At 39.6% G+C, this 26,088-nt stretch overlaps 2 protein-coding genes and 1 long non-coding RNA gene across 3 annotated transcripts in view; 1 reads left to right on the plus strand and 2 right to left on the minus strand.

Moving 5' to 3' along the window:
• Nucleotides 1-26,088, minus strand: part of LOC145450990 (uncharacterized) — a 52,104-nt gene that overhangs the window by 4,529 nt on the left and 21,487 nt on the right. The window lies entirely within an intron of this gene.
• LOC145450991 (uncharacterized) lies at nt 1,508-16,531 on the minus strand. Its single transcript, XM_080329488.1, has 3 exons — nt 15,953-16,531; nt 3,751-4,197; nt 1,508-2,666 (listed from the first exon to the last, which is right to left on the minus strand). The coding sequence occupies exons 1-3, from the start codon at nt 15,962-15,964 to the stop codon at nt 2,259-2,261; spliced, it is 867 nt and encodes a 288-aa protein (XP_080185614.1). The 5' UTR covers nt 15,965-16,531; the 3' UTR covers nt 1,508-2,258.
• Nucleotides 10,970-24,570, plus strand: LOC145450997 (uncharacterized). Its single transcript, XR_013918669.1, has 2 exons — nt 10,970-12,201; nt 13,390-24,570. It is a non-coding gene; the product is annotated as an uncharacterized LOC145450997 (long non-coding RNA).

The following is a 26,088-nucleotide window of genomic DNA, read 5'->3' on the forward strand; positions in this document are numbered from 1 at the left end:
TTGACGTTAATTTAGTTTAAAAGTATAGATTTCATATAAGAATAAAGTGATGAACAACCATGAACTTTTCTCAAACTTTGCCGTCAATGTTCAAGTTCATAGGTCTTCCTGATAAAATGGCGCAACCACAAAGAAAGTATATGCATTCCCAAATCGTCACCAATTAAACTTCTTCAACCAGTAAACAATAAATTACCAATATAGCACATCGAGTGATTACAAATTCATAATTATTGTAGTCTATTAGTCGTGTAGATGCTTGAAACTCATATTACACCTGATTAATAAAAACTACCAATTTGGCATGTTTGAAATTTTCCAAATTGCCGAGGCTTTAATCCCTCGATAAGATTATTTCCGAGAATTTGAGTCATGACCTACGAACACGATTTGGAACTTCCGAAAACCGTAAGCAAACAAAACTTTTTTTCGCGATGAATTAAATTTCCTGTGCAATCCTGGGAACCGTTTCACGAATATGGTGATTTACTGAAACCTCGACTTATGCTTGGCACTTTGATATAGTTTATCGGCCTCGCGTCACATGAGCCCTGGAGCTACCTTACTTCAGTGTGTGGATTGGAAATATGCTGCGGTGTGAGCATATCGACGCTTCGATGGGTGACATGATATTTTGTTTTTGACAATACAATGTACTTCATGATAAATCATGACCTGAAGCAGAAGTTATGCGCTATCGAGAGAATATCCGTGTGTTATTCGAACTTGCGTAACACGGCGAGATATAATCACCGCAAAAATGGTTGTTTATCTACATTCACTGTAGTACAAGCAGGCCTGAAGTTGTTACAGAATAATGAAATGAGCATCCCGTATGCCAACATAGCGGGTTCAACCAATGCCGCATTAACTGAGGTAGTGTCATAGCATCCAAAATATATTACTGTTAATAATAATTTTTGATGTAAATGGTGTCAATGCATCGTTAGGGCGTATTGTAATACATACAACCTATAGCTGTCATAAAAATGCTATCTATTCCACTCTATCTTGCCCCACTGTACAAATTTTACAATGTCCAATTGCACAGAACCCGGTTGGTACGGCTTTGACCGAGGTCAGGTCAAATACCACTGCTAATGAAGAAAACATATCTTATGTTTTGCCGTCTGGTAACTCCGACAATGTAACATTTTACTCAATTTTGCAATCTGGTAATTTTTTGGGGTTATTGCTAATTGTTAATCCCGTTATTACAATCCCGAATCTTGCTTGCGGCAGGACCCGTGGAGGCAATCTATTTGTTATGAATGGTGAAGTAGAGTTGTAGTTTTTTTGTTCGGTGTAGCTGTTTCCAGGAGTAATTTGAAGCCACAACCTCACAGTCAATCCAAAGCCAGCTCACATCTTCAATTATTTCCTGTATCTAAATTGCCTCTGCGTGATTCGGTTGTAATGACACGTAACTTGGTCAACTAACCCTGTCTGAAGCGCACTCCTGATAACCGCAAATATCGCGAACCTGGAGACATTAAATACACGAACGCCGCTGGGACAATGGCATTTCTTTATAACCTGTCAAGTCTAATATGCACGTGAATTTGCTTAGTAACAACACTGTTCGTCCATTTTTTGGAAATAACGATATGGAAGTATAAACACAATTGGTCTTGTTATAAAATAAACTCAGTTATTCTAGAATCATGAGTTTTTAGGAGCTAGTACTGTATCGCAGTCTGTGTCAAATTCTATTTCGTAACGCAATATGTAGAATTGTAGATACGTAATCGTTGCTCTTGTTATTATCGACTCATAGAATTGGAAGCGTATACAAAAAAAGATATAAAAAGCACCAAGAGCTAAATATAAAGAAAGCACCCGTAAAATTGATTTGCTTTAACATTCAAAAAGTAATGTTGCACTTTTGCATTGTGCATTCGCTGTACATAGTGATCTTTCTAAAATTAATTTCTAGTTGAACTTTTTAGTCTTCATCTCCCATTGCACTCTTCCCAAATTTTCATGGATTCAGTCAAGTACAGTGAATCTTGCCAGTAGCATGTCGTATAATGGAAGTCGGATGCGGTGTTCAGCAAAACCTCGTCACTGTGACGATGTCCGTACTGAATTTTGAAATACGCCTTCAACTGATACCCAATCATCCATCTAATCAGCTTCATATTACAACCGCGTAGAAAAATCCATTCATTGAATGTCTTGATTGATTCAACCAATAACAATTGCTACGTAATCAAAAGATATCGCACAATCTCGATGCTGCCAATATGGATGTCGGATCAGCATGAATCAATTCGCCCGACCCTCTTGTCTTCTGGCTTACAGAAATGACGCTTCATGTGTGTCTTCATATTGCATTGCTGCCCAAACGTTCTTGAGCAGATGGAACATTTGTATTTCTTTTCTCCCATGTGTATCGTGCGGATGTGCACGCTCAGATTCCCTCCAGTAGAGAGATATTTGCCACATAAGTCGCACTTGTGTATTTTTCTTCCGAGGTGCACCGTCTCGATGTGTACTTGAAGGTAGTTTTTGTGACCGAACCCTTTACCGCAATGCTCGCAACGATGAGGCCTGATATGGCTGACTTTGATGTGGCGATTTAATTCGAAGCGGTGTGGATAGGACACCCCGCACTGGGTACACTTGAATGACGCCTTGCCCGGTAACGTAGGTTTCTTAGGTCTCTGCAAATAAATGTAGGTATGAGATTTTTCAGCGAATCGACGTGCCTCGTTGAAAATTGTTAACTCGTTTTCTTGGTAGTCGCGACGCAATATTAAACGATTCCTCAAAATCTGCTGCTGGCCTTTCACCGAGTCGTTATTTTTAAAATACCTACAATTTGCCTTTAAGATATGTATTATACGTATATATACGCACCGCGTGTGTTGTACGTTGGTAACTCAGGAATAATGGTAAATAGTAACATCAGCCGGCTGTAAAATGACGATTGACCACGGATATTACAACACCGTGTTCAACAATCAACAACTGCTTTGCAAAGAAGAGACTTTCATAATCCATATTTAAATGGCATTTTGCAGATTCATACTACCAACTTCAATCTTACGTATGGATCCAAGCACCATTATCATGATCACACTCTTAGAAATATCATATATTCAACAGGGTAAACTTCTCCCCAATAGCTTGTAAATAACGAAAGGTCACAGATGTATGCAATGTGAAATACAAGTAGACATGATACCATAGTTCGACATCGTTGAGACATATCCATATTGGCCAGCGCATATCCGGCCCTCTACCCTTTCATATATATTTTCATCCGGCCCGCAGGCAAAAAAGGTTTACGACACCTGACATACGCTATCGCACTGATCCATAGCGCAGCAAATCGCATTTCCAATTTTGGTTGCGTTGGGCGACATGTTGGTGGCAAAATGTTGTTGACAAAAACTTGGGATGAAGATTTTCTCGTTGAAATAAGTAACTATTACGATGCCATGTAGGTGAAGAATGTTTATCGACAAAATATTCTAGGCAACCGCAAATACGTGATTACTTGATACAGTCATATTTCGTAAGTAGGATTTCGTCAATTTTTGTCGAAAGATTCGCAGGCGTGACGGGGGCTCGTCACCGTTGTGCGCACTGATCTCAGCGACTGTGCGTCATGGAAATGATAGCGCGAGTAACTGAACAGTGAACATGCTTTCTGGTAATTATTTTATGACACGCGTCCGTTGGTATGACCGCCGACCATTTGTCGTATACTTTGCAGATCATATACTTGTAACTGAACATTACCTGTTTTGTGTTAGTAGCGGGTATAAATGTTACGTTACTCGGCTCCATCGTAGATGAATTTGCTTCTTCGTCAATTCTCATTTCTTCATTTGGTGTTACCAATCCTGGTAACACCGGCGTATCAGGATTATGTTGCGCTGTCGGAGTGATCATGGGAATACATCTGCTTCCGTGTACTTCGCTATCCCGCAGGCTCTTGCGAATCAACGTGCCCACAATTTGCAAGTATGCTCTTTGGTATTCTAAACTTTGGGCCGTCGGATGGATTGCCAGTTGTGGGTATCCAACTGTCAAGGCAGGGAAACACCAGGGCGGCGATGTAGGCGAACTCAAGACGGATTGATTCTGAAATTTTGTCCATTGCTCCATGTTGCTCATTTCTTTTTTAACTGTAGACTGATCCGTGAAAGCGCTGGCCGGTCTTCTGCTCAGGTTCAAAGGCGCTTCCTGTAACGTTTGAAAATATCCATTTTAAGGACACTATCCGTTATAACTCGTAAACATGAAAACAAATTATTCTCTATGAAATATTTTTCGTGAGTCAAAAACTAATTGCTATTGTGATCCATTCGAGAGCTTCAGTCAAGCAGATTAGGTTGTAGATTTTGGGTTGAGTCACGTCACGATTTATCGCAAAAAATAGTTTGTTACTTCCTGCATCAACATTGGTATAAAAGATTTGGGAAATCGAGAAAAAAGTTTGTAGATCTGAAAAGATTCGGAGAGCATACGTGCGACGCGTGTTTTATTTCTCAATGAGATGTGGTTAGTTCGTGATTTCAAGATAACAATGGCTGAGGAGTCACGACACTCGAAGTCACGCAATCCACATTTCGTAACCAAAGATACTAACAACGTTATTTTATGGATTTTTGCCGACCCATCATTGTAATTTTGCAAACACAACGTGAAGAATCACAACATAAAACGATATATATAATAGTCTTTCTATCATATATATTTGAAAATTCAGAACTTATAGCATTTAGCACAATGTTTCATTCGTTGTCGAGCATACGTGCCTTCGGGCGATAATCCGCCATTTTGATTTCAAAGTAACACAGGCGTAAAGTATAAGTGCGTTTCCTGTTGTACGTGCGTACGCTGCTCGTCAGTACGTTCGTGTACGCGAAACGCCCGCGATCAACTTACACTCACATCAGTATGACATGTTTGATTGATAAGTAGTGACAATGAAGGAGACAGGTGATAATATTTTATCTACATAATGAAAGAATATGAAATGCCCAAAGGAGATAAATATCTAGCATAGCAGCCCTGTGAAAGACGGACGTTAGAAAGTATTATTTTTATCGCATTATACCTTTAAGCTATACGGGAAACCCAATTGGGTTTCCGGGTTAAATACCGAACGTGGTTAAATGCCCAATACCATCCATGCATGTAACACTAATAATGGTGTTTTAATAGTACTATAATGTAATAAAAACAGTTGCCATGAACGAAACCATGACTGCATGCCGAGCGTGGATCGCTCATCTGACTTCTGATAGAACCGCTATTCGGATATTTCGGTTGATTTATCCTCTATTATTCCGCATATACTGAATCTCTGCTGACGTAGCGTAGGCTATCAATGAGATCATTTTACAATTAGCAATCCCACATAAGGACCAATATTTGGCTGCATTATTTCATGATAGGATATATACGGTTTGTAATGAAATTCGGAGTGAAAGATATATTGCTTACTTAAATCGTAAATTTTAGTGTCTCAATTGCGTGGCGGCACAACGCTGATCATTGAGCAGTGGTCAACAGTGCTAACACTTTATTGGGGTAGGCTATACTCTCTATGATGAAATATTATAACAGAATATAGGAGAACTTTCATTGTATTCATAATTTTCCAATTGGTCCATCCCCCAATCCTGCCGCATACCGACTAAACCCACCGGTTAAGAACCATGCCCCAGCAGCATGCCATACAGCACATCACACCCGAAAAAACCATGTCCCAAATTTTTCCAAATCTTTAACATGTCGATATTGATAATTCCTTGTGGAGCACGCATAAGTCCACTTATTGAAATTTCTGGCCCTTTTGGCAATGTGAGCCAAACTCAGTTCGTATTAAATGACGACTTGCCCGTTGATGTCTGGTGCTAAAAGTTTCTCGTATCGTGTATACTGTGTATATGCAGATTATGCATGCATCTGTTTGACATGCGGTTGCGTGTTGTCGAAATTCGGCAATCTAGCAAACTTATCGAAAGCGCTATGTATTTTGTGCTGCGTTCAAACATGCAATATGACAAGAATAAAATGACGACGACAGTTTTTCATTTTGAAGGTTACTTGATGAAGCAACGCTCCTTCTGAGGACTTTCATTTTGATTTCACGTTTATTTAATATGCGTCTGCGTCCGCAGCAGCATGTTGACTACTTTTGCGAATTCTTGTATTACATGGTGTACTGGTGACATGCAAGGCTGGTGCTTTGGCTGTTAGTCTTTTCTAAGGCTTGGGGCTTGAGTAAGGTGTACGTTAGTTATGTCGTATTTTCTCATCTGCAAGCGTTGCGAGCGCCGACGCTTGCGAAATGTGCAACACTTTCTTGCAACCGTTGATCATTCGCTGGCATCGCAAGTGGGGTAGAGTATGGGTCTAGGGTCCTAACAGCACTGTTAGCAGTTTCTCACACGTTAGCCATTTTCTATGTAGGATTGTAGGCAATACTATATTGATCATGGTCAATATATCGAGCCTTTGCATAAAGCAGTAGAACTATGAATTGTTTGAACATTTTCAATTCCTTGTGACAACGACTTATATAGTGAGCTGAAATCGGTACATTATCCGCAAGACTTGGAATTTAGTAGGTTGGTGTAGCCTACGTATCAACACCACGTCAATAAAACCGTGTGCTGATCATCTCCAAGTATGACATCACCGACTAGGGCAGTGGTTCCCAACCTTGGGCGATATCGCCCCCCGTGTGGCGATTTTGAGAAACAAGGGGACGAAAACGCGGAAGGGGCGACTGGGGGCAAGGGGGCGAGCAGCGCCGTGCAACCGGATTATGGATTATCGTTTCAGTTGCACGGTATGGATCAGTAAGCGTGAATTGAACTTCAGACATAGGCTTTAGTATACACATGCGAAGTTGACCTATTGCGCCAGCAATTTCATTCATAGTCAAGTAGAGGGAAGGCTGCCTATATCTTTAAGTGAGGCGCACGCTGCAGTAATTGAAAAACTTCCTCCGTCCTTTATAATTTGTTCGTTGTGAAATTAACCACTAACGAATGATGTCACACTGCTAATTCTATTTGCCATATCCAAAACTTAGGGGTTCAGGCGAATCCAGCTAACGTCACAGGTGTTCAGGAATTGATAACGTCAAGTAGACAAAAATCTGAATACCTTTTACGTTATGAATATCTGTCTGTAATGCTCATGGTGATTTACGACTTCTAGTGTAGTTCGTCTTCTGATCAAATAATATTTTATTATAGCGGAGCGCGACTGAGCTGAACCACGCAAAAGTGTACCCCAAATCTTAATAGAATGTCGGAGGATCAAACAGGATTGCTTGAATTGCGCATATTCAGATCTTCATAACTTACTTTTGATATGACCATGTTGTTACATTATGATACAATTTACAAACTATACTACCTTTCTCGTAAAACAATTCTTATTATACATAGTTTTATGTTGTTACTTGATTAGGCACGGGTGAATTAGTTTCGGTAATTTGGCAGATCTTTTTAATGCCTTTGAAACGATTTAGCGAAATATGCAAAGGCATTTAACCAAACACCGTGTAAGATGTCTGCGAATGACTAAACAAAGACTTCAAGTGTCTGACATTCGCGATGGAGCTTTACCGAAGTCTCCCATCATTTACATCGCAATCTTGCGGTGTTTTTGAATGGATATGAACAGCGGCGGCTCGTGACAATATCGGGTGGTGGGGCAAGGGATGCAAGCGACATCAACATGACGTCACAATGGTGTTTTCCAACGTAAACAAGTAACTTGGTGGTACGGTAACACGAACGATAACAGTGATTTTAACGTATGTGCCGCGAGAGGTCTGCTGGTGAGCTGTTACTTGAAGTGTGGCAACTGCGTAAACGGCGTGCGGAACAAAGATTCGACACGGTTCATGTTCGCACTACACCTGACTAATTATCTGCAGAAATGGAAATGACTATAACCCGAGAGATTGCGTAAGCCTAACTGCAAAGGTCAACGAGTTCGGACACATACGCAATTGTTATCTCACAGATTGGACATGTCATATTGAATCCAAAACATCATTCTGAAGAACTACGGATAGCAGCCTCGGAAATTCGGTCCCGGTACAGCATAGGACAGTGGTTCCCAACCTTTTTCATCTCGTGCCTCCCTTGGCCGAAATTTAAGCCAAAATTCCCCCCTTAGGATAAATCTGCCCGATGATTAAAAATGATCGTTTTTACGGCGCAAACACCTGTTGACTGAGAGAATAAGTACCGAGTGATTGTTTCTAGCAGCGCTGTAATAACACTTTGCAGACCTCTAAAAACAATGGTCTTGGTCCCAATCAAACAAATTGTGGAAGGCTTGACTCAACAGACCCCCACACTTCCATTTGTGTTTTCGGCTTACCATGCACCAATCGCTAAAACAATTGCCGTGAAAAATCAGTAAGCATAAGTTTACTGGTCATGCGATTTTTTTCTCAAGCTTGCGTATGCATTTGGCCAATAATATTGGTACTTTCACATATGGCAGGGTTGACCAAACTCGAGTCTGACTCGGGTCACCATTTTCTGATGACTCGACTTGACTCAAGTCATTTTCTCAAAATGCGGACATGACTCGACTCGACTCGAGACAATCTGGGTATTGACTCGACTTGGACTCGAGTCATTGCGCATGACTCAAACCAAGCCATATGACTCGAGACTATAAGACGGTCAAGGCCGCCATTTCATTATAATTTCGAAGAACAGTAAAGTGACCACCCTATCGGAATTTCGTCTAGTGATCTTGGTACTTGACAATGCGACAAGAAACTGCTCAAAGTGAGGAGAAACTGCTCAAAGTGAGGAAAATTAGCACATCACAAATCCAAATCATTCAATATCACCAATCAGTGTTGACTTGAGTGTGACTTGGAATCGGACTCGAGTCATAATACCATGACTCGGACTCTACCCTGAGCTCGGAGACTTGGACTCGGACTTGATCAATGGTGATTTGAAAGTGATTCGAATTGACTCTAGTCAAAATCATGAAAGTGAGATTGATTTGTGACTCGGAGCCTCGTGACTTGGTTACAGCATTGATGTATAACGTACACGTGATCAGACTCCCTGCTGGAGCTCATTGAAATTTAGGACATCCACTACGTTTTGGCAACATTGCACCGAGTTTGACATGTCTTTTTTTCGATCAGGTTGCTGTTCACTAAAAATAAAGCAAGGCTAGCAATCTCTTTGACTTGAATCGATGACGTTGGAATATTTTGTCACTCTCTGAAAATGTTGACTTGAAAATATAAAATATATATTTTCACTAGAGGCCTTGTTGTGATAGATTCGGCAGGACATTTGCTCGCTTAATATACATTTGATTGAGAGGCCGTCACTGGCCTACAAGATTGCAGAAAATCTGAACTAGTTTACAAAAGGGGGGGATTTGTATGTGAAAAAGAGATTTCAAATAGCATTGGAACATAATTTCCGCAAACAAAAAACAGGCATAAGGAGCATACGTTCGAATATAACTGGTTGACTACATGACAGTTCGGACATGAACAATTTGAGAAATCCGTTACAATTCTAAAGTGGAATTCCTCCCTAAAAATTGCAAAATTCCCCCCAAGGGGGGAATTCCTCCCCCGTTGGGAACCACTGGCATAGGAGATTTTGGCCTTGAAGCTGGAGACTGTCACACGACACATACGGCTTACGGTCTATTCTATAGTGTCTATATGTCTGCTGCAAAATCGCCTTTGGAAAATATATTACCGAATAAATACGTGATTGAAAGCCGAAAACTTGGTACACTGTTACATGAAATCATCGAGAAGTAGCCTCATGACCGTTTTCGGTATGGTACACTGTCATAATTAATACGAACAGACCAACACCGAATTTTGCGTAAAATTTACTGAGGAATAGGCTGATCAAGCGATCAGCTGTTAGCCGCCATCGAAAACGAAACAGCTATCGCGCTTGACAGGGGTTGTAATTGTGAGCAAATGGCCCGAAGGCCACCATTCCACGGTGAAATTGACATTGGAGAATATAAAATAAAACTAAATATTTGAATGCAAACCGAGGATGTTAGTAAACTGTTTCATGATATCATCATCTCATCACCTATCTCAGTATGGAACACAGATACACCGGCTTTTGCGTGAAATCCGCAATGCGTTAGGTAGGCTAAGTGTCAGATCAGCGCACATCTCTACCATACTCTCGAACTTAATAACGAAATTGCTGCCCTAATCATTGAGTGTCAACCTTGAGACTTGGCACAGCGTTCGATACAAAAATCAAGACATACCATGTAAAAGTTCATGACGGATCTAGCTAAGGAGCATCGTTAAAATCAATGGAGACCAATACCGGCTTTGCGTGAAATATGTTTGCGATACATGACCGATCAGCACACACTCGACTTTGGAAACGGAATTACTACCCTAAACTTTGAGTAGAAACCCTGAAACTTAGGACAGTGTTAAATACCACCATCACGACATGACATACCAAGTTTCAAGAATTATCATGGTGTGAAACACCATCAAAATCGACCTGTACCAGCAACGGTCGACTCAACGCATATCACGGTATCCGAGTTCAGATATAGATACGATTGTTACATCACACCTTAGGGGCGAGCAAGCATATTTGCCCCGGTTGCTCGGCCATTTTACGAATAGGAGAGAGTAAAGCAACGTTTCTTAATTGTGCGCAGCTTTGAGAGAATAGATAGTGAAAGCTTGTTATGAGCGCTATACCGGGGCAAGCCCCGGCTAGGCATTCACAAAGCGAAAGCACAGAAGAGAATTCGATTTTCGCGGAGACTTCGCTATGTATGGGCATTTGCAAGCGAAAGCACAAGAAGAACGCGGGTTTCGCTGTGATCTCGATATATATTGAGCGCTGTGCGTCTATAAATGGTTAAATTGTTATTGAACAGAATTTTAGGTGGGGCAATGCCCCAGTTGCCCTATAGGACGAGCCGCCACTGGATATGAATATCAATATATGGGCCCTATGTTACCCGCCCCTATGCTTTAGAGTCAGATTAACTAATGTCCAATATATACTGTATACCCACAATCGTAGCTGATTCGGTTAGCGACTTGTTTCTTATCACATTAGCACTCTTCACACGCAGGTTATACGCAGGAAGGTACTAAACATATTCACAATTGAACGTATCGGTCTCGATGGAGAATAAATAACAAAACAGATATATCAGTAAGGGAATAGGCTGTATTTGCTCCAAACTACATTTTGGGCGTCGCGACTACGCAATACAGGCACAGTGATTGTCGGATTGTTAGCTACCAGTAGGTGAGGCAAATCCACATGTGTCTCACCTGGTCATTGCTTCTATGTCCTGTTATTGTACCTATAACAGGGCCGAATTTAACATTCCTTGACGATTTTGAGTGGTTCTGGTGTTCTGACGTTATTCATATTTAGATTTTCGGAACCAGTGTGACAATAGCTTTCGATTGATACCAGTTATTACGAATTCTGAGCTGTTTATGATGAGATGCGCTATCACAGGTGCGGCTTGGCCAGTCTGTGTCTCACCTCTCCTCTCGCGCTATATTTTTGAACAATAAATATGTAAATTACGTGATTTTGTATGTTAAAATGTTTGGAACTTTGTCATTCATGAACATCGATGTTAAATACACGTAATTATTGGTGCTATAATCATTGAAGGTGCCACAATTTTCTTTCACTCATCTTGGCGACAGGTGAGGCACTGTCTTACTTGCATCCCCTGACCCCACGTCACTGACTTGTAGCATACAAATTAAGGATTATAAGCGGTGTCCTTTATGGCATAATCAGGGAAATATGGAACTCTAATCCGGCGATTGTAATTGTTCGCGCAGAAACATATTTTGGAAAAATTAATTTTATATGATGACCGGATGATTTCACACTCGAGTGTTTGCCTCCTACTTTACAGCACACATGCACAATATAAATACGAAAAGATGAGTTCGGCATATTCTATGCAGACAGTACCAATAGATTTTAAGAACCAACACGCGAACCCTTCATTCTGAGCGGTGTAACGTGGTGGCATTAACATATCGGGAGATCGGGAGCGGTTTCATAACCTTGACATTCTTTTTCTGACTCAGTTTCCCGTATGATTGAAGATGGATTATGAAAGTGAACGCCATTTTGAATGAAACGAGAGGAAATGTCGAATGGAGGATTGGTGTACAAGACTGAGGTGTTGAAACATAGTTACTATCATTGTCCTATAATGTAATCCAGAAATCAAAATTCAATGTAGATGGAGAACGGTCTTGACCAATAAATAATTATTCAGATATTCAAGTTCGTAAAATGTGAATCAACTGCCTGAACGGCTAAACGGGAGTATGCACTAAAAATAGTTTGATAGAAATGATAAATATTTTTATCCACTCATAATGACTCCTCGTAGCTATATGAACATGTTGTTCAGTCGCTTCGTGAGATAAATGTTGGAATATTTCAGAATATCATAATATTATTTATGATTCTTGTTCAAGGACTCAGAAGCAACTTTCTGAAGTAAAGATATGCATTTTGCGACACAACCAATATGGGGGCATTATATAAATGGTGGGTTTTGGGCGTTGACTGCTGACAGCAACCTCGTGGTGCCGGAGGTTAGATTATATGAATCAGTTAATCACAACGCGCCCTTACCGTTGGTGCTAATATGCATAGTGTCGAATAATGTTGCACGAACACTAAAGGGGTTTCTATAACTGCACCCCTCAAGCTCATCAAATGCGCTATTACAAGAGAGTTTCGAGACTCAATATAAAAAATTACACAATATTGTATAGTCTCATGAAAGGTTTATAAACGGTCTCATGTACAACTACGGACATACGCTTATTTATTTGTCCCAGCGACAACTTGGCCTTGTTGTATGTATCGACCGAGAGGAGAGGGGGTCAAAGTAGTGAGTGTCTGCTCTGCTCAAGAGAAGTAGAAATAGCCCCGTAGATTTCTACTCAATTAAAAGTAGAAGTAAAAATTTACAAAGCATGTCAAAAATACTCCAAGTGGGTGTATACAAAATGAAGCGTCTGAAAACTTATCAAGTAATTAGTTTCAAGAAGCAGATTTGGTCGAGGGGTCGGATACATTTACCACGTAATCGGAGGTGGCCACTTTTCGCAAAAGAACTAACGTACAAATATAGGTAAAATCATCAACTGTATATTCTGTTTCCGTAATCCATATGGGCTATTTAGCGCCGTGAGTATGGCAATTTTACTCGTAAAAGTAATGCAAACTTATTCCAAAACGACTTCGTACATTTCAAAATGCAAAGTGAGTAAAATAAGTAGTTACTCCCAAAGTAATTCGGCACTGACAGCCTCTGGACGAGAGACCATAAACCTCTGTGACTTGACTACAGATGCAACGTCGACGATCGGCGATGCATTCGATTCGAAAGTATAGCCTCGCGGATGGTGACGGACGTTTGAGAAACATGACTAAAGGCTATGCGAATTATGATCTCGATGAGTTATCGATAAGTGTAGCAAAACGAACCGATAAGGATGATACGGTAATATGATAAGTGCTCAACAACACCATAGTAGTTTCGTTGTGCGTTACTGCATTCTTAAGAATATTATGCATTCGTATAACATATGGCGACATGACGACGGGCGCATGATTCATAAAAGTAACAGTTTTCGAAATTCATCAGTTATTCACCGTCTGCAAGATATTCGAACAGTTAGCTCTAATTTCCGCATCTAATACCACATATCTAATACAAAATTCATGCGTGAAGATATACTTATATTCCATGCTGGTATTGCTGATGCTTGTTCTTCAATAAGTATAATGTCGCAGAATACGACACCTCAGTATGTGCGGCAGTTGGGTAATTTATTCCGGAATTGCTCGCGATATGTTCGTGCATGCACTATTGCACTGTTTGCAATCCACGGGGATATCCAACCAATGACTTTAAGTCTTTTTCAGAAATTCTTCTTTTCTGTGTCCGATCTTACCATACTAATACCCAATGAATTATCGTGAAGAAACGATAGGCTATTACAACACGACGCGAATGTAAAGATTTTATATCGCCGATTGAATAATATGTGATTTTCTAGTGCTGTGCCGACCTGGCAGTATTTACTTGAACTATCTTTCCCAGATAACGTATTTGTGATTTGTATACTGAGTGAACTCTATGCAGAGCAATCGAAGTGCGATCGAATTTATTGACTAAATTCCGGTTACATCACATCCATTGATGGAATTGATCGACTCTGGTAACAGTCATGTCACTGAAGCTTGCCAAAGCGAAATTTGATGAAATTCAACCATTATTTTTATTTCATTATATCTTAACATAAATTCAATTCATATTTATGGCAGATACCTCTTTCAATATGCAACAATGATTCAAGGATATACTGATGAATACCTTGGTAATAAAATGCGGTAGCAGTCAATTCGTGCCTGTTGTTTTCTCAACGCAATCAACGTATGTTAACTGAGCAATTTTCTATAATTGCTTGGTTACATCTAATTTCACTAAACGAATTTTTCACATTGTGAGTCACGGGGTTTGTTTTTACTATCGAAATCAGCTAATCATATGTGTGGATGCTTCGGAAGCTATGGATTTATAAATATATGCCCGTCATTTTCGATTATGGACTTCGCAAGATTTTCGACTTGATTGTTCACCACTTTCAGTGACCGTCGCCTTTAAACAAATGGCATCGTTGCATCATCATTATGATTCGTTCTGATTTGACTATCATTCTTACAACTGACGTATACTATCCAAACTTAACACATTTCAAATCATCATGACGAAGATAATTTTCACGTTTCCGGGATATTCCGCATGGTGATCTTTAAAATGAAAAAAGAAAGAATGCCACATTTGATAATTTCCGTCGCGTCCTGCCGATTCCGTAACATTTCCATGTGATTCGTGAATGTAAAATCCTCCACTGCACAAGAAAAACTCGTGAAATATCACCAATGTCATAGCTGTACAACATAAGTTACACAGATTTCCCATATTCATCTCTTTCACCTACTCTCTCTCTCTCTCGTACAACGTTTCAATGCTTCCATGTTCGATTTTCAGTAAGCAGTGTTCGATTTTCTGATTGGGAGAAGGACGATCATCGCTGAATATTAGTTCCCGGTTTTTTTGTAGTTCGAATAATTTCAAGGTACACGATAAAAAAAATCTTCCGTTGTCTATGGACTATATAAGAACGCATATTTTGCAGGAGCCCAAATCGTACCAATCATACCCTAAATGGAATAAAAATATATAAAGTATATTGAAAAAGATTTCGCTATCAATCAGCAAGGTTAGTTAATTGTGAATCTTTGAAATAGGTATTAGTTAATCTGGATAATTTTTCAGATACTTAAAAACGCACCAGCACCGCAAATCATGAGTGCCTTTGCTGTATGCTTCATGTTCAAATTACTTAAGAATCTGACTTGTATTTATTATAAATCAAGACGTATGTTTTACAGGTTGCATAAGCTCCAATAATGCGGGAACTATGGCAATGTATTTTTAGTAATTGATGCCTCCTGACAAAGCCTAATTAGCTCGGTTTTAGACACGAGTTATTCAACAGTATTTTCAGCAATAAGTCACGAGACATGTGCCGAATGGTGCCTTGAAATACCCAACGTATGACCGTCTGAGTAGTGCACAGTTTTTCTAAAATAGTACCGGACTTTATCACAAAAACAAATTTTTTGTAACTAAATTGAATTTCATTTTTATGGTGCACGAACTCAATAATTATGCTTGATAAAAGTTCCGGATGTAGTGGTCGGAAATAGATGAAGTCGATGAAATGACATCCCTAAGCTCAATAACCGTTATTATTTCATTTTGCTCTGTGTATGGAAAGAAGACCCTCCATTATATGACTTGTAAATGTTTCTTGATTACATTATATACAAATCGTTCTTACCTGTATCTCCATTATTGCAACTTTTGCTTGTTAAGAATTCCCTCAGCACCAATTGTATATATCTTCAACCAAGAATTATGGACCGATGTCGCTATTTAATATGTCCTCTGTTGAAAAGAAAATGGCCATAAAGCATTGATTGCTGGAAGTAAAATCACCTTCAATGCGGCGAAACTTGAATGAATGGGTGGAAAAGTTATCAAGTCCCAGCCGAAAAAAATCAGTTTCGTAGCGGTAGGTTACGTCAGTAGAAAAAGGCACATAACGCAACTTATATCGGTATATCTTTTTTTAATATCGCCATGTATATCCGAAACTTGATGAAGTGGAGTACATTGATTCTACAAATATCCACACTCACCCCAAACACACATATATACCAAGCACAAAAAGTCGGTATCATAACCTACACGCTATGTATACATTAAATCAACTACTATTCACGACGAATGCCCCAAATCATGCTGCTGCTGCATCATAATATTATATCCGACGCGTGTTGTAACTTGTTATCTGTATATACCAGGAGTCTCTAAACCTAAATAAATACAACCCTGTTGATATGAAGCCCCATTAATCCATTCTACAATTATCTACATCTCTAAATACTTGCACAGTTGTCTGTTTCTCAATATACGAACTTCGCTTAAAGCTTTCCATAATCTTGCAGTTGCATATTTCGGTTTGGCAACTCTTGCGCACGTACATGAATTCCGAGGTAAAAGTAGCCTATTACGTTTTCCGAAGGAATCCTTGAAGTTCAAGGTGAATCACGATCACTATCAGGGACTTTTCCTCGATTTTAATCGCAAAAACAAAATGTGAGGCAGTGATATTTGGCTTTCCTTTTTCCTACGAACGATTCTCTCTCGTGGTCCCAACGTTCCAGAAAATATTTTGTCGTAAGCGAATCGCTCGGCAGAAGTAATTACATGATATGTATTTTGCAACATTTCCTAATATCACATATCGGCAGTAATTGAAAACTTTGAAGTATGTTAAGTGTCCACTATCCCTGCGGATCATGATGATCCCCACGTTTATGAGAGGTTTTCAGCACGTTTTTGCATAATCACGAGGATGCACAAGCCGTCGCTTGTCTTTGTTTGTAAATCGCTGTGAAATTAATTTGTTGTCGTAGCAGATTACCGGGTGACCAAAACAACGTAACGCCTCCCTCATTAGCCGCAAACTGTAACGATATAATGTTCACATTGAGTGTTCCATAAATATTGGACGACACCAGATGTACATAATTACTGAGAAATTCCGTATTCCATGTACTTTCTGTTACTATCGGTTGAACAGTTTGTTGACTAGAGATTTAATTTTTTAATGAAATACGACACCAGTGATAGTATTAGTATGGTTTAGGCTACCTTAGAAAAGACTTTTACGGAACAAAAATATCATTATGCTAGCTGGAATGTGGTATCGCGAAATTAATCTACTTTGACAACCGGCGTACTGAAATCTCAGCTTGTAGAAGCTCTTTTGTGGCAATTGGAATTTGTCGATTTCCTTTATGATACCGCCTATCGATTCAATGAACGCGTCTTTACGTATTATTGTGTCAGCCATTCTCTCGCGCACTGAGACGGAATTATGTCACCGCGTATTCACGTATTTCCTCTTTTGAATACGGGAATTAATTTTCTAACACCGCATGATGAATTGATCGCCTGTCGTTTGCAAATTGACGTTTCGCTTCATATTCTATTTGTTGTTGGGTATATCTGATCTAACATCAGGGAAAGCGAACCTTATGCCTTTTACTCAGTATCGAGATTGATCTTGCCTATGACAGGTTAATAACGCGACATTCTATACCCGAGTTGGCAACAGAAAATTCTGCCACACGTTGGGAGGTTCATATCGGTGAATTGGTGACGATGTCATGCATAGGCAATTGGCATAGCCAGGATGAAAATATTTTGGGATGATGTTCATTGTGACATAGTAAATACGATCGAGTTGCAATGTTCAAGTCCAAAATTTGGAGGAGGCATAGGGCAACGCACAGCTCCACAAATGCCATGATATCAGTTTCTAATCACCAGAAATCGGTGCAAGCTTTAGACATTATAAATATCTACTACTGAATTGACATCGTCGGCGTAATATGTATATTATATAAACAATACTTCAGTGGTGACATTTTCGCCCCAAGTGAATTGGCCACACTAGAGTTGCATTTCAAACAAACGGTGTTTTAAAAGACTTTGTCTAAAACATGTTATAAACAGTGTTTTAAACAAATGACTTTTTTAAGCGACAAATTTTTTTTTTCAAATCGTTTCAATACTTTCGAAAAACATAGTTTGAGCCTACGGACGATTTGCACCCATTAATCGACGTAAACGATATGGAGTGGCTGAAGCCCTGGAAATCGCCGTCGTTTCAACAGTTATAGCAAGTAGATATAGAAAATTGCTACGGAATGGGTGTTTTGATGATGATGACCGCCAACAGTAAAAATGCTGCATAACGATGTAGTCCTTGTTAACGATATTTTTGATTTATTTACGACAGTGGCCGGAAGCCCTTTTCGTCCAAGTTGCCATATTTACCCTATATGTTCAATTGTCAATGTCTATCCATTGTGACGTCATAATTAAAGATTCGTGACGTCATGGATAATAAAACAACAACAACAACAAAAACAACAACAATAAAAACATGTTTTAAATAAGGGCCGCGTTTTAAACATGTTTGTTTTAAATTGAATTTTATTTTAAATGCAACCCTAGGCCACACAATGCACGATGAGTCAACGAATTGTGTTTGTCTGTGGTATTCATGGTGTTTTGTCGACTACTATGGTCATTCACACCAGGTCAATTTCTTCATTTTTATTCCGTAGATTACTTCCATCGCTCATGAGCGGATTTGGCGCAGTGGAGAGGGCAGGAAATTCTGTCACACGATGATCTTGCTTATAAGTATACTGTGGGACAGGTACACATAAAACGTAGGCTACGTTATACTCTTATCAGTTCAAGGGGAGAACATAGGCGCGCTAAAAATGCGAATCTCAACTATTTTCACTTGCCTCCTGCGTTGCAATGCTGGATTAGAAGCCTTTGAAGTAGGGTTTCGGTTAAAATCATTTTGCCCCTGATTAAAATAGATTTTAATCGAATAAATAATTCAAATTATTATTTTTTACTTACAATAACAACAACACAATCAATCAAGGTAATGAAGGATAAAGCTTAAACTTTGATAATGTGGAGCTGTGAATCATCATCCTCATAGCTGAAAACGTTTAACGTGGTACTGGTAATGATAGCTGAAAACGTTTAACCTATGTGGTAATGATGGGTCGCTAGAATCATTACTGATCTGTTATAGTAGCGAGGAAACATGTTTAGGCAAATCGGGACCATCCATAATAGTTTTGCAACGCTTAGTCATCAGAGATGAGGGAATCTTCCCACAGAGACTCCGGACTGCGATTCATTTTCGGTTGCCTCGGAAATAGCACCAGCATGTCGTAGACAACTAACTATTCACAACAAAAACACTAACATATTGATTGACTCCCGCCCTTTGCTCTTTTCCGTCTGTCTGTCAAATAGCTGAACTATATACCGGTGGCGGTGACGAAATGCTATCTCCGGTTTATGTAAAATGCACATGACTGTCCGATAGTAAATCACATTTACGCATATCGTCAGAAAATTTGAAAAAACCAAAATAATTATAATTATTAATTCTTCAATTATTCATTATAGCTGTAGGCTACCCACCGTAAATACTATTTCATCCAAATTCAAGTTTTTCAACTGCAATAACCCCGCTTCCACTGGTTTGACTTGAGCCAAATTTGGTGAACATCGTTTCTATAGACAACCTAACACTTTCATGGGGTGAACAGAAAATTTTGAAATTTTTGTTGAATAATTTTATATAATAAATAGAAACTTTCTTCTCCTGCAGCAATGCGGCTACTGGCTGGAATTGAACCAAATTTGGTGTGTAGGCTTAAATTAGGTAACCTAACAATTTTACCAAGTAGCCAGTACAATTTGAGAAAAATGTCATTATTGAACACCCCTACTGTATAATGCAACTATTGAGAGAACCTTCCTTCTCATCGTGGCCACGAATAAGGGACGATTTATGATATCCAATATAATTTTACCAATCACCCGAGAGAGCATACCGGTCTAATTTGTGATATCATGGTGCTGACAGACAAATAAAGAATAATCTTCATTAAACTGGGACATAATTTCACCCTGCCTGACAATTTTTACTTAGCTGCACTGTCCACTTGCATTTGGTAATTTCGGTCTGCTCACTTTGACGCACCCTGACCATTTCTTCCGATAGGGACACTCAGTTTTGCAACTATAGTCACTGCTTGTGTTCTTGTGGCGTCAGCGGTTTCGAATAATAGACATTAAAAGCAAAACAAGGCGCCCTTATCCTCGATAGGGTCGACTGCGGTAAACATATAATATTAAGCTTTAGAATTCATATAAAAATACCATCGTTATATCATAAGTGTACGAGACCGGGGCAATTTCAAGTTGCTCTAATTTACTACTAATTTCGCCGAGTAAGACGAATAAAGAAAACTAATCGCTATAGGCCCTACTTTTTTTATTGCGAGAGGCTTTGGTAGAATAGATAAGTGAAGCCAGTTTTGAGCGCTATCTGGGCAAGGAAATGTATCCCGCCTAGGCATTTACATGCGAAAACACTGAAAACAATGCGATCTCCGCCGCAACTTCACTACATTGATTGCTCCGCGCCTATAAATAATAAATTATTGTTAATGTAGTTGGACTATAGTACAGAATTATAAATAGCGCAATGTTCCAGTTGGCTTATTTAACGAGTCGCTATGCTCTAAGCATAAAATAATAGATAACACGGACAATCCGCCATTGCGTAGGCATAATAAATATGAAGGGCAGAATTGTATGCAAATTACGTTACATTTATATTTTGATATTAATATGTACAAAATATGATGGAATAAATAGGCGCAGTGCTTGCAAAATTTACTAAAGTGCATTGACGGACCAGTGTACCTAGTCTATATGCGCAATTTACCCCTATGCATTCACATCATACCATAAATTTCGAAATCCATACACATCTGTTGATTCAGTACATACAGTCTCTTTTATACTCGGTATCACACCAATTAAATTGCTGCTACCTATAAATATAAATAGATATTTGGCTTTATTTTTGCACGCTCAAGTAATAACATTGCTGTGTCTACCCGTGGACGTCAATTTCAGTACCTTCAATTTCACGTGGCGGTCGCGGTCAGTGTGATTATGTGAGAAACCGATTTTTCTTGTCGTTTGAGGTTTCTTGTCCGTGGTATTGTTTCTCTTTCACTTTAATGTTCAAGGTAAGCAGTAAGCACATAGGTTATGAGGCATTCCGAATTCTCACCGTCATAATAAATAAATCGAATAAAAAAAATCTAATCCGAATATATTAGCAATATAATTGTATAATATACCAAAGTTTCCGGGTTGTGCATTACATATAGGCTACAGTCATACGTGATCGTAGAAGTAGCCAACTAGTGTACCCGAATTCGTCACTCTTTCCGAGGTCGAAACAGGCCTGTCACAGATTATATGCTTCGAAGTTAACAGGCAAGCATTACCGAAGTACCGTAAGGCGTGTTGTTAAATGGGAGGTTTAGCCATATGCCATATTGTAGCGACTATGTAGCTGACATTCCTGCTATTCAGAATGCTGCGGAAATACATTTGAATAATATATTCATATTTATTACCCAAAGCTTTTCGATCTGGCACACATCATCTTCACCTCTAGCTAGTAGCTATAATGCGAACATTCAAAAAATTTGTTTAACATCAATCGGTGATGATGCAACATCTATTATCTTGAAAGTTAGTACATCCACTGTTTGGAATATAGTTAGAGTATGCACTCACAATCTGCACTGTACAGTGTAGCCTACATATATGTATGGAGTTTCAGTCGGCGTGATCGCAATATATAAAATTGGAGACATAATTATGGTCAGATGCACTATATGGTAAGAAATAGATAACATTGTTCCGAAAACAGCTATATTAGAGTCACATAGCATCCATTATTTGGCATCCTGTGTGCAAAAATACAGAATATATACGTTTCCTTTTTTCCTTCACGCTGTAACATACTATACACCGCAGGTTCCCAACGTGGGCGATTTTGAGAAACAAGGGGACGGAAATACCAAAGGGGGCGATTGTGGGGCGATAAGGGGCAAAAATGTTAGAACGTCCAGGGAGATATATTTAATTAACACGCCCAAAAATGGACGTGAAGACGGCTTATTCTGCATATCACGCGAAAGTTGTCTAAAACAAGGTCAACTCAACATAAAGTAGACGCGGAAACCGGTTTTCCGAGCACCTATTACGGAAGAAGAACCTTTTTTCCGTCAATTCACCAGCGATCAGAGTTGCGTGAACAAGTTTCCCGTTTATATGTCCTCTTTTTCATATCCGTAAATATGGGTGTGGGGGGAGGGGATTTGGGTCGAGCTTGATAAGGGGGCGTTGAGTCGAAAAATGTTGGGAACCACTGCCATGGACGAATGAGCAGTACACTCCAGACTGCACAATTGCACAAGCACAGACTGTAGAGCGCACGTACCTCACCTGCAACCTTTGTGCGAATGAGTGTGCGAGTATCATCTCAATGACGTGAAAACCGGTAGATATTCTGTTAGTTTGTGGTGAACTTCCAAATTGGATCATTCTGAGATAATCATCTTCGGACGTCATATCTTCTGGCAGGACGTTTTATTGATTACTGTGGTTCGTCATAGCCGTTGCAGATGCGTCATCTCAACTTTCTGTGCTGTCAAGTTGACCTAACGTTGTGTCAAGGTTATCGGTATTCGGCACTAAAGTTGGACATCGCCACTCGCTAGGTAGCCTATCTATTTGGAAACCGAAAATTCGCCAGAAATAGGAATAGGATTGCATGCAACCACTACGATAGCATAGTTTCATTCGACAAGACATTAACATTTCACTTTTCGATTCATGTTTCACTTTCGTACGTTGAAGGCCGTGATAATTGTCTTCCCAAACAAAGGTCAATATCATTTTTAATATCAAATCAAAAAGTATGTAGGCCCATATACGACGCAACATTTTAAATAATTTTGTGAGATAAGATATCATAGAGACGGTTGCTAATGGTTGCTAGCTAGAGATGGTGTGAACGTGAGGTTCACGTTCGCGTTTCGTGTGCGAACCTCAGAAATTTAGAGGTTCACGTTCAGAAACGAACTTTGGTAGGTTCTGCACTGTGAACTTTTTTAATATATTACAATTTATTGCATTTCATCTGCGGGGCACTATAGGCTATGTATGGCGCTGGCAGCATAAAAATGAACACTAAACGAGCATGAACCTTGACAATCTCAAAAAATTAGTTGCTTCGTTACAAAAGTTTGCTCGAATATTTAGTGACTCTCTGCTGCGAGTTTGACCCGCAATCACACAGCATCAAGAGTGAAATACACTACATGTAGGTAGTCATCGAAGGATGCTTATTCAACCAATCAATGAAATTGATATCGTTGTCTGATTTTTTAAAAATCTAGTAGGCGTACGGTGTCAATCTTGGTTTCATATGTTTATTGTATCATAAAAAACAAATCCGTTCGATTGGGGTGTTAGCTACTGCTGTCGCTGTGTAGCTTGTTAATGGAATAATATCGATAGCAAATATAGAAACCCGTTCTACACTCTGCTCAATATCAACGTAGCAATACATTGTCCGGTCTGGCCTAGACGGTTAAGGCGTAAGCTTATATTCCCTTGCAAGTAGTCGTCGAAATTGTTGGCAAAGCGACGGAAGGTCTTGATTTTATGGGATTAATATATCATTTGATTTCCCCAGTTGATACATTGGTAAAAACGTCAATCTACTTCAATATACTTCAGCATTGATGTGGCATTATGTGGCCCGAGTCGTCGCTATGTATCGTGTTCAATGTACATTAATACAGGCTATCACTTCACTGAAATGTAGGGCTTGGATAAGCAATATGACGTCACGTGACGTCATGAGGTTCGTCTTCGCCTTCACACATAGCCTATCAAAAAGGTTCGCGTTCACACGAGCCTGAACCTTTCAGAGGCTCACACCATCTCTAGTTGCTATATAGGGCTGCTTTTGAACAAAAATCAATTTCAAGCAGGCATATGCCATGAAAAGTAGGATTTGAAGTTGCAACACGGCGGTTCCGCGAGTGGCAGTGTTGGGATCAGTGATGAGCATCGGAGCGGAGTCGGAGTGGATTCGGAGCGGAGTTTTGCCGATTTTGTGACAGTCGGAGCGGAGTCGGAGTTTACTACAGATATTTTTTCGGAGAATTTTGGAGTATTGTAACTTTTGTCTCCGATATCTTTGGATAGCTCTGGCCAGAATACACTCTTGAGTCTTGATTATGATTACAAACCAAAACGCAGAGAGTTGACACCTTGTAAAGTTGTAATATGACGGGTAACATGCAAAAATGATTGCCAAGTGCAAAAAAATCAGCCATCTGCACTGCAATTGGGGACTGGAGAGTAGACAATACTATGAGGCCAACCCTATTATCACATTAATTTAGTAAAACACATTACCAAGTGTACCATGCTTGCCACTGTTTCGGATACTTGACGAGATTCATCGGAGTATCTAGGAGTCTGGGATTGAGCTCTTCGGAGTCGGAGGGAGTTTTCCTCAGACACTAAAGTTGTCGGAGGGATTCGGAGTCTCGAAAAGCACTATCCGCTCATCACTGGTTGGGATCAAGTCACTACCTTGGAGTCACAAGTCGTCTCGAGTCATTGCACATTTTGACTCGAGTGAAGTCAAATCACTCGATTTTCAAAGGTGACTTGAGTCAAGTGAAGTCACTCGATTTTTGGAAGTGACTCGAGTCAAGTCGAGTCAAGTCAAGTCAAGTCACGAGTCAAGTCACTTATAGTCGAGTCATATTGAATTTTCAAAGTACGATACATGATTCAAAGTCATTGGATTTTGGTAACTGTTTTAAATACAGATGGAGTCCCCATTTATTATACACGCAAAAAGACGCTGTATCTTTCACACACACGTAGAACTGCTAAACTACACAAGTATAGAGGCATAGCCTCATTCTCAATCCATAATATTCATATAAAATACAGGATAACATACGAAACCCCAGACAATTCAAAAAATGGGTGCTATTTGCTACCCACCTACATATACATGATATACAATTCTAAATGTATGAACAGTATTTGTTCGATTTAAATCATACAGTAGGGTTGGTTTGGCTACGGTGAGCAAGTTTACGACGACTTAAGCTGTAATCTCCGATCACTGCGTTTGCGGTCAATTTACTTGTGATATAACGATGGAGGCTCCGTAAAACGCACAATCATTGAGTGATTGATTAGCAATCCGAACTTATACAAGATGCGGCGATTTATTCGACATCGATTATTTAATCACTTGAAATTGACTCGTAACTTTTGCTTCGAGTCGCGAGTCAATCTGCATTTCTGAAGCGTCAAGTCAAGTCAAGTCATTTTTGCAAAGTGACTCGAGTCATCCCAATACTGTCAAGTGCACGGCATAGGTTGATCGAAAGGTGGTTCTTGTAATAAATACGCGAGAAAATCATTGCGAGATAGGAGACCACGCCAGACTGAGTTGCATAGAACAAAGCCTGCTCGACCTTTCCCACATTCTCAAGGTGACTGAAGACGCTCCAGCTCCACACGACTCAAAAGAGTCGTAGGACATTCATGATCGTCCATTTCCTTTATCTTCGGGTTCAGGTTCACTGATTTCATCTATATTCTCACCATATTCGTTCTCCTCGGCAATAATTCGATTCAATTTCATAAGTAAGTTTTGCGATTTATGATTGCTACTCTTTCCAAACGCATAGTGAGTAGTGACCATCGTCAAGGCAAGAGTGTGGTCAACGCTATTTCATTTGACTTTTGATTAAACAAAGGAGTAGCCTATACAAAAAAAACAGTCACGTCCTGGGAAGGCAGCGACTAGCGTTACGTTATACTTACAGGGTCTAAAGCAGAGGTAGCCAACTCAAAACGGGTCGCAGGCCACTTTTGAAAATTTCGTAG

Source organism: Botryllus schlosseri, chromosome 11, assembly GCF_051294905.1.
Source record: "Botryllus schlosseri isolate E-star chromosome 11, Bs_hap1, whole genome shotgun sequence".
NCBI lineage: Eukaryota > Metazoa > Chordata > Ascidiacea > Stolidobranchia > Styelidae > Botryllus > Botryllus schlosseri.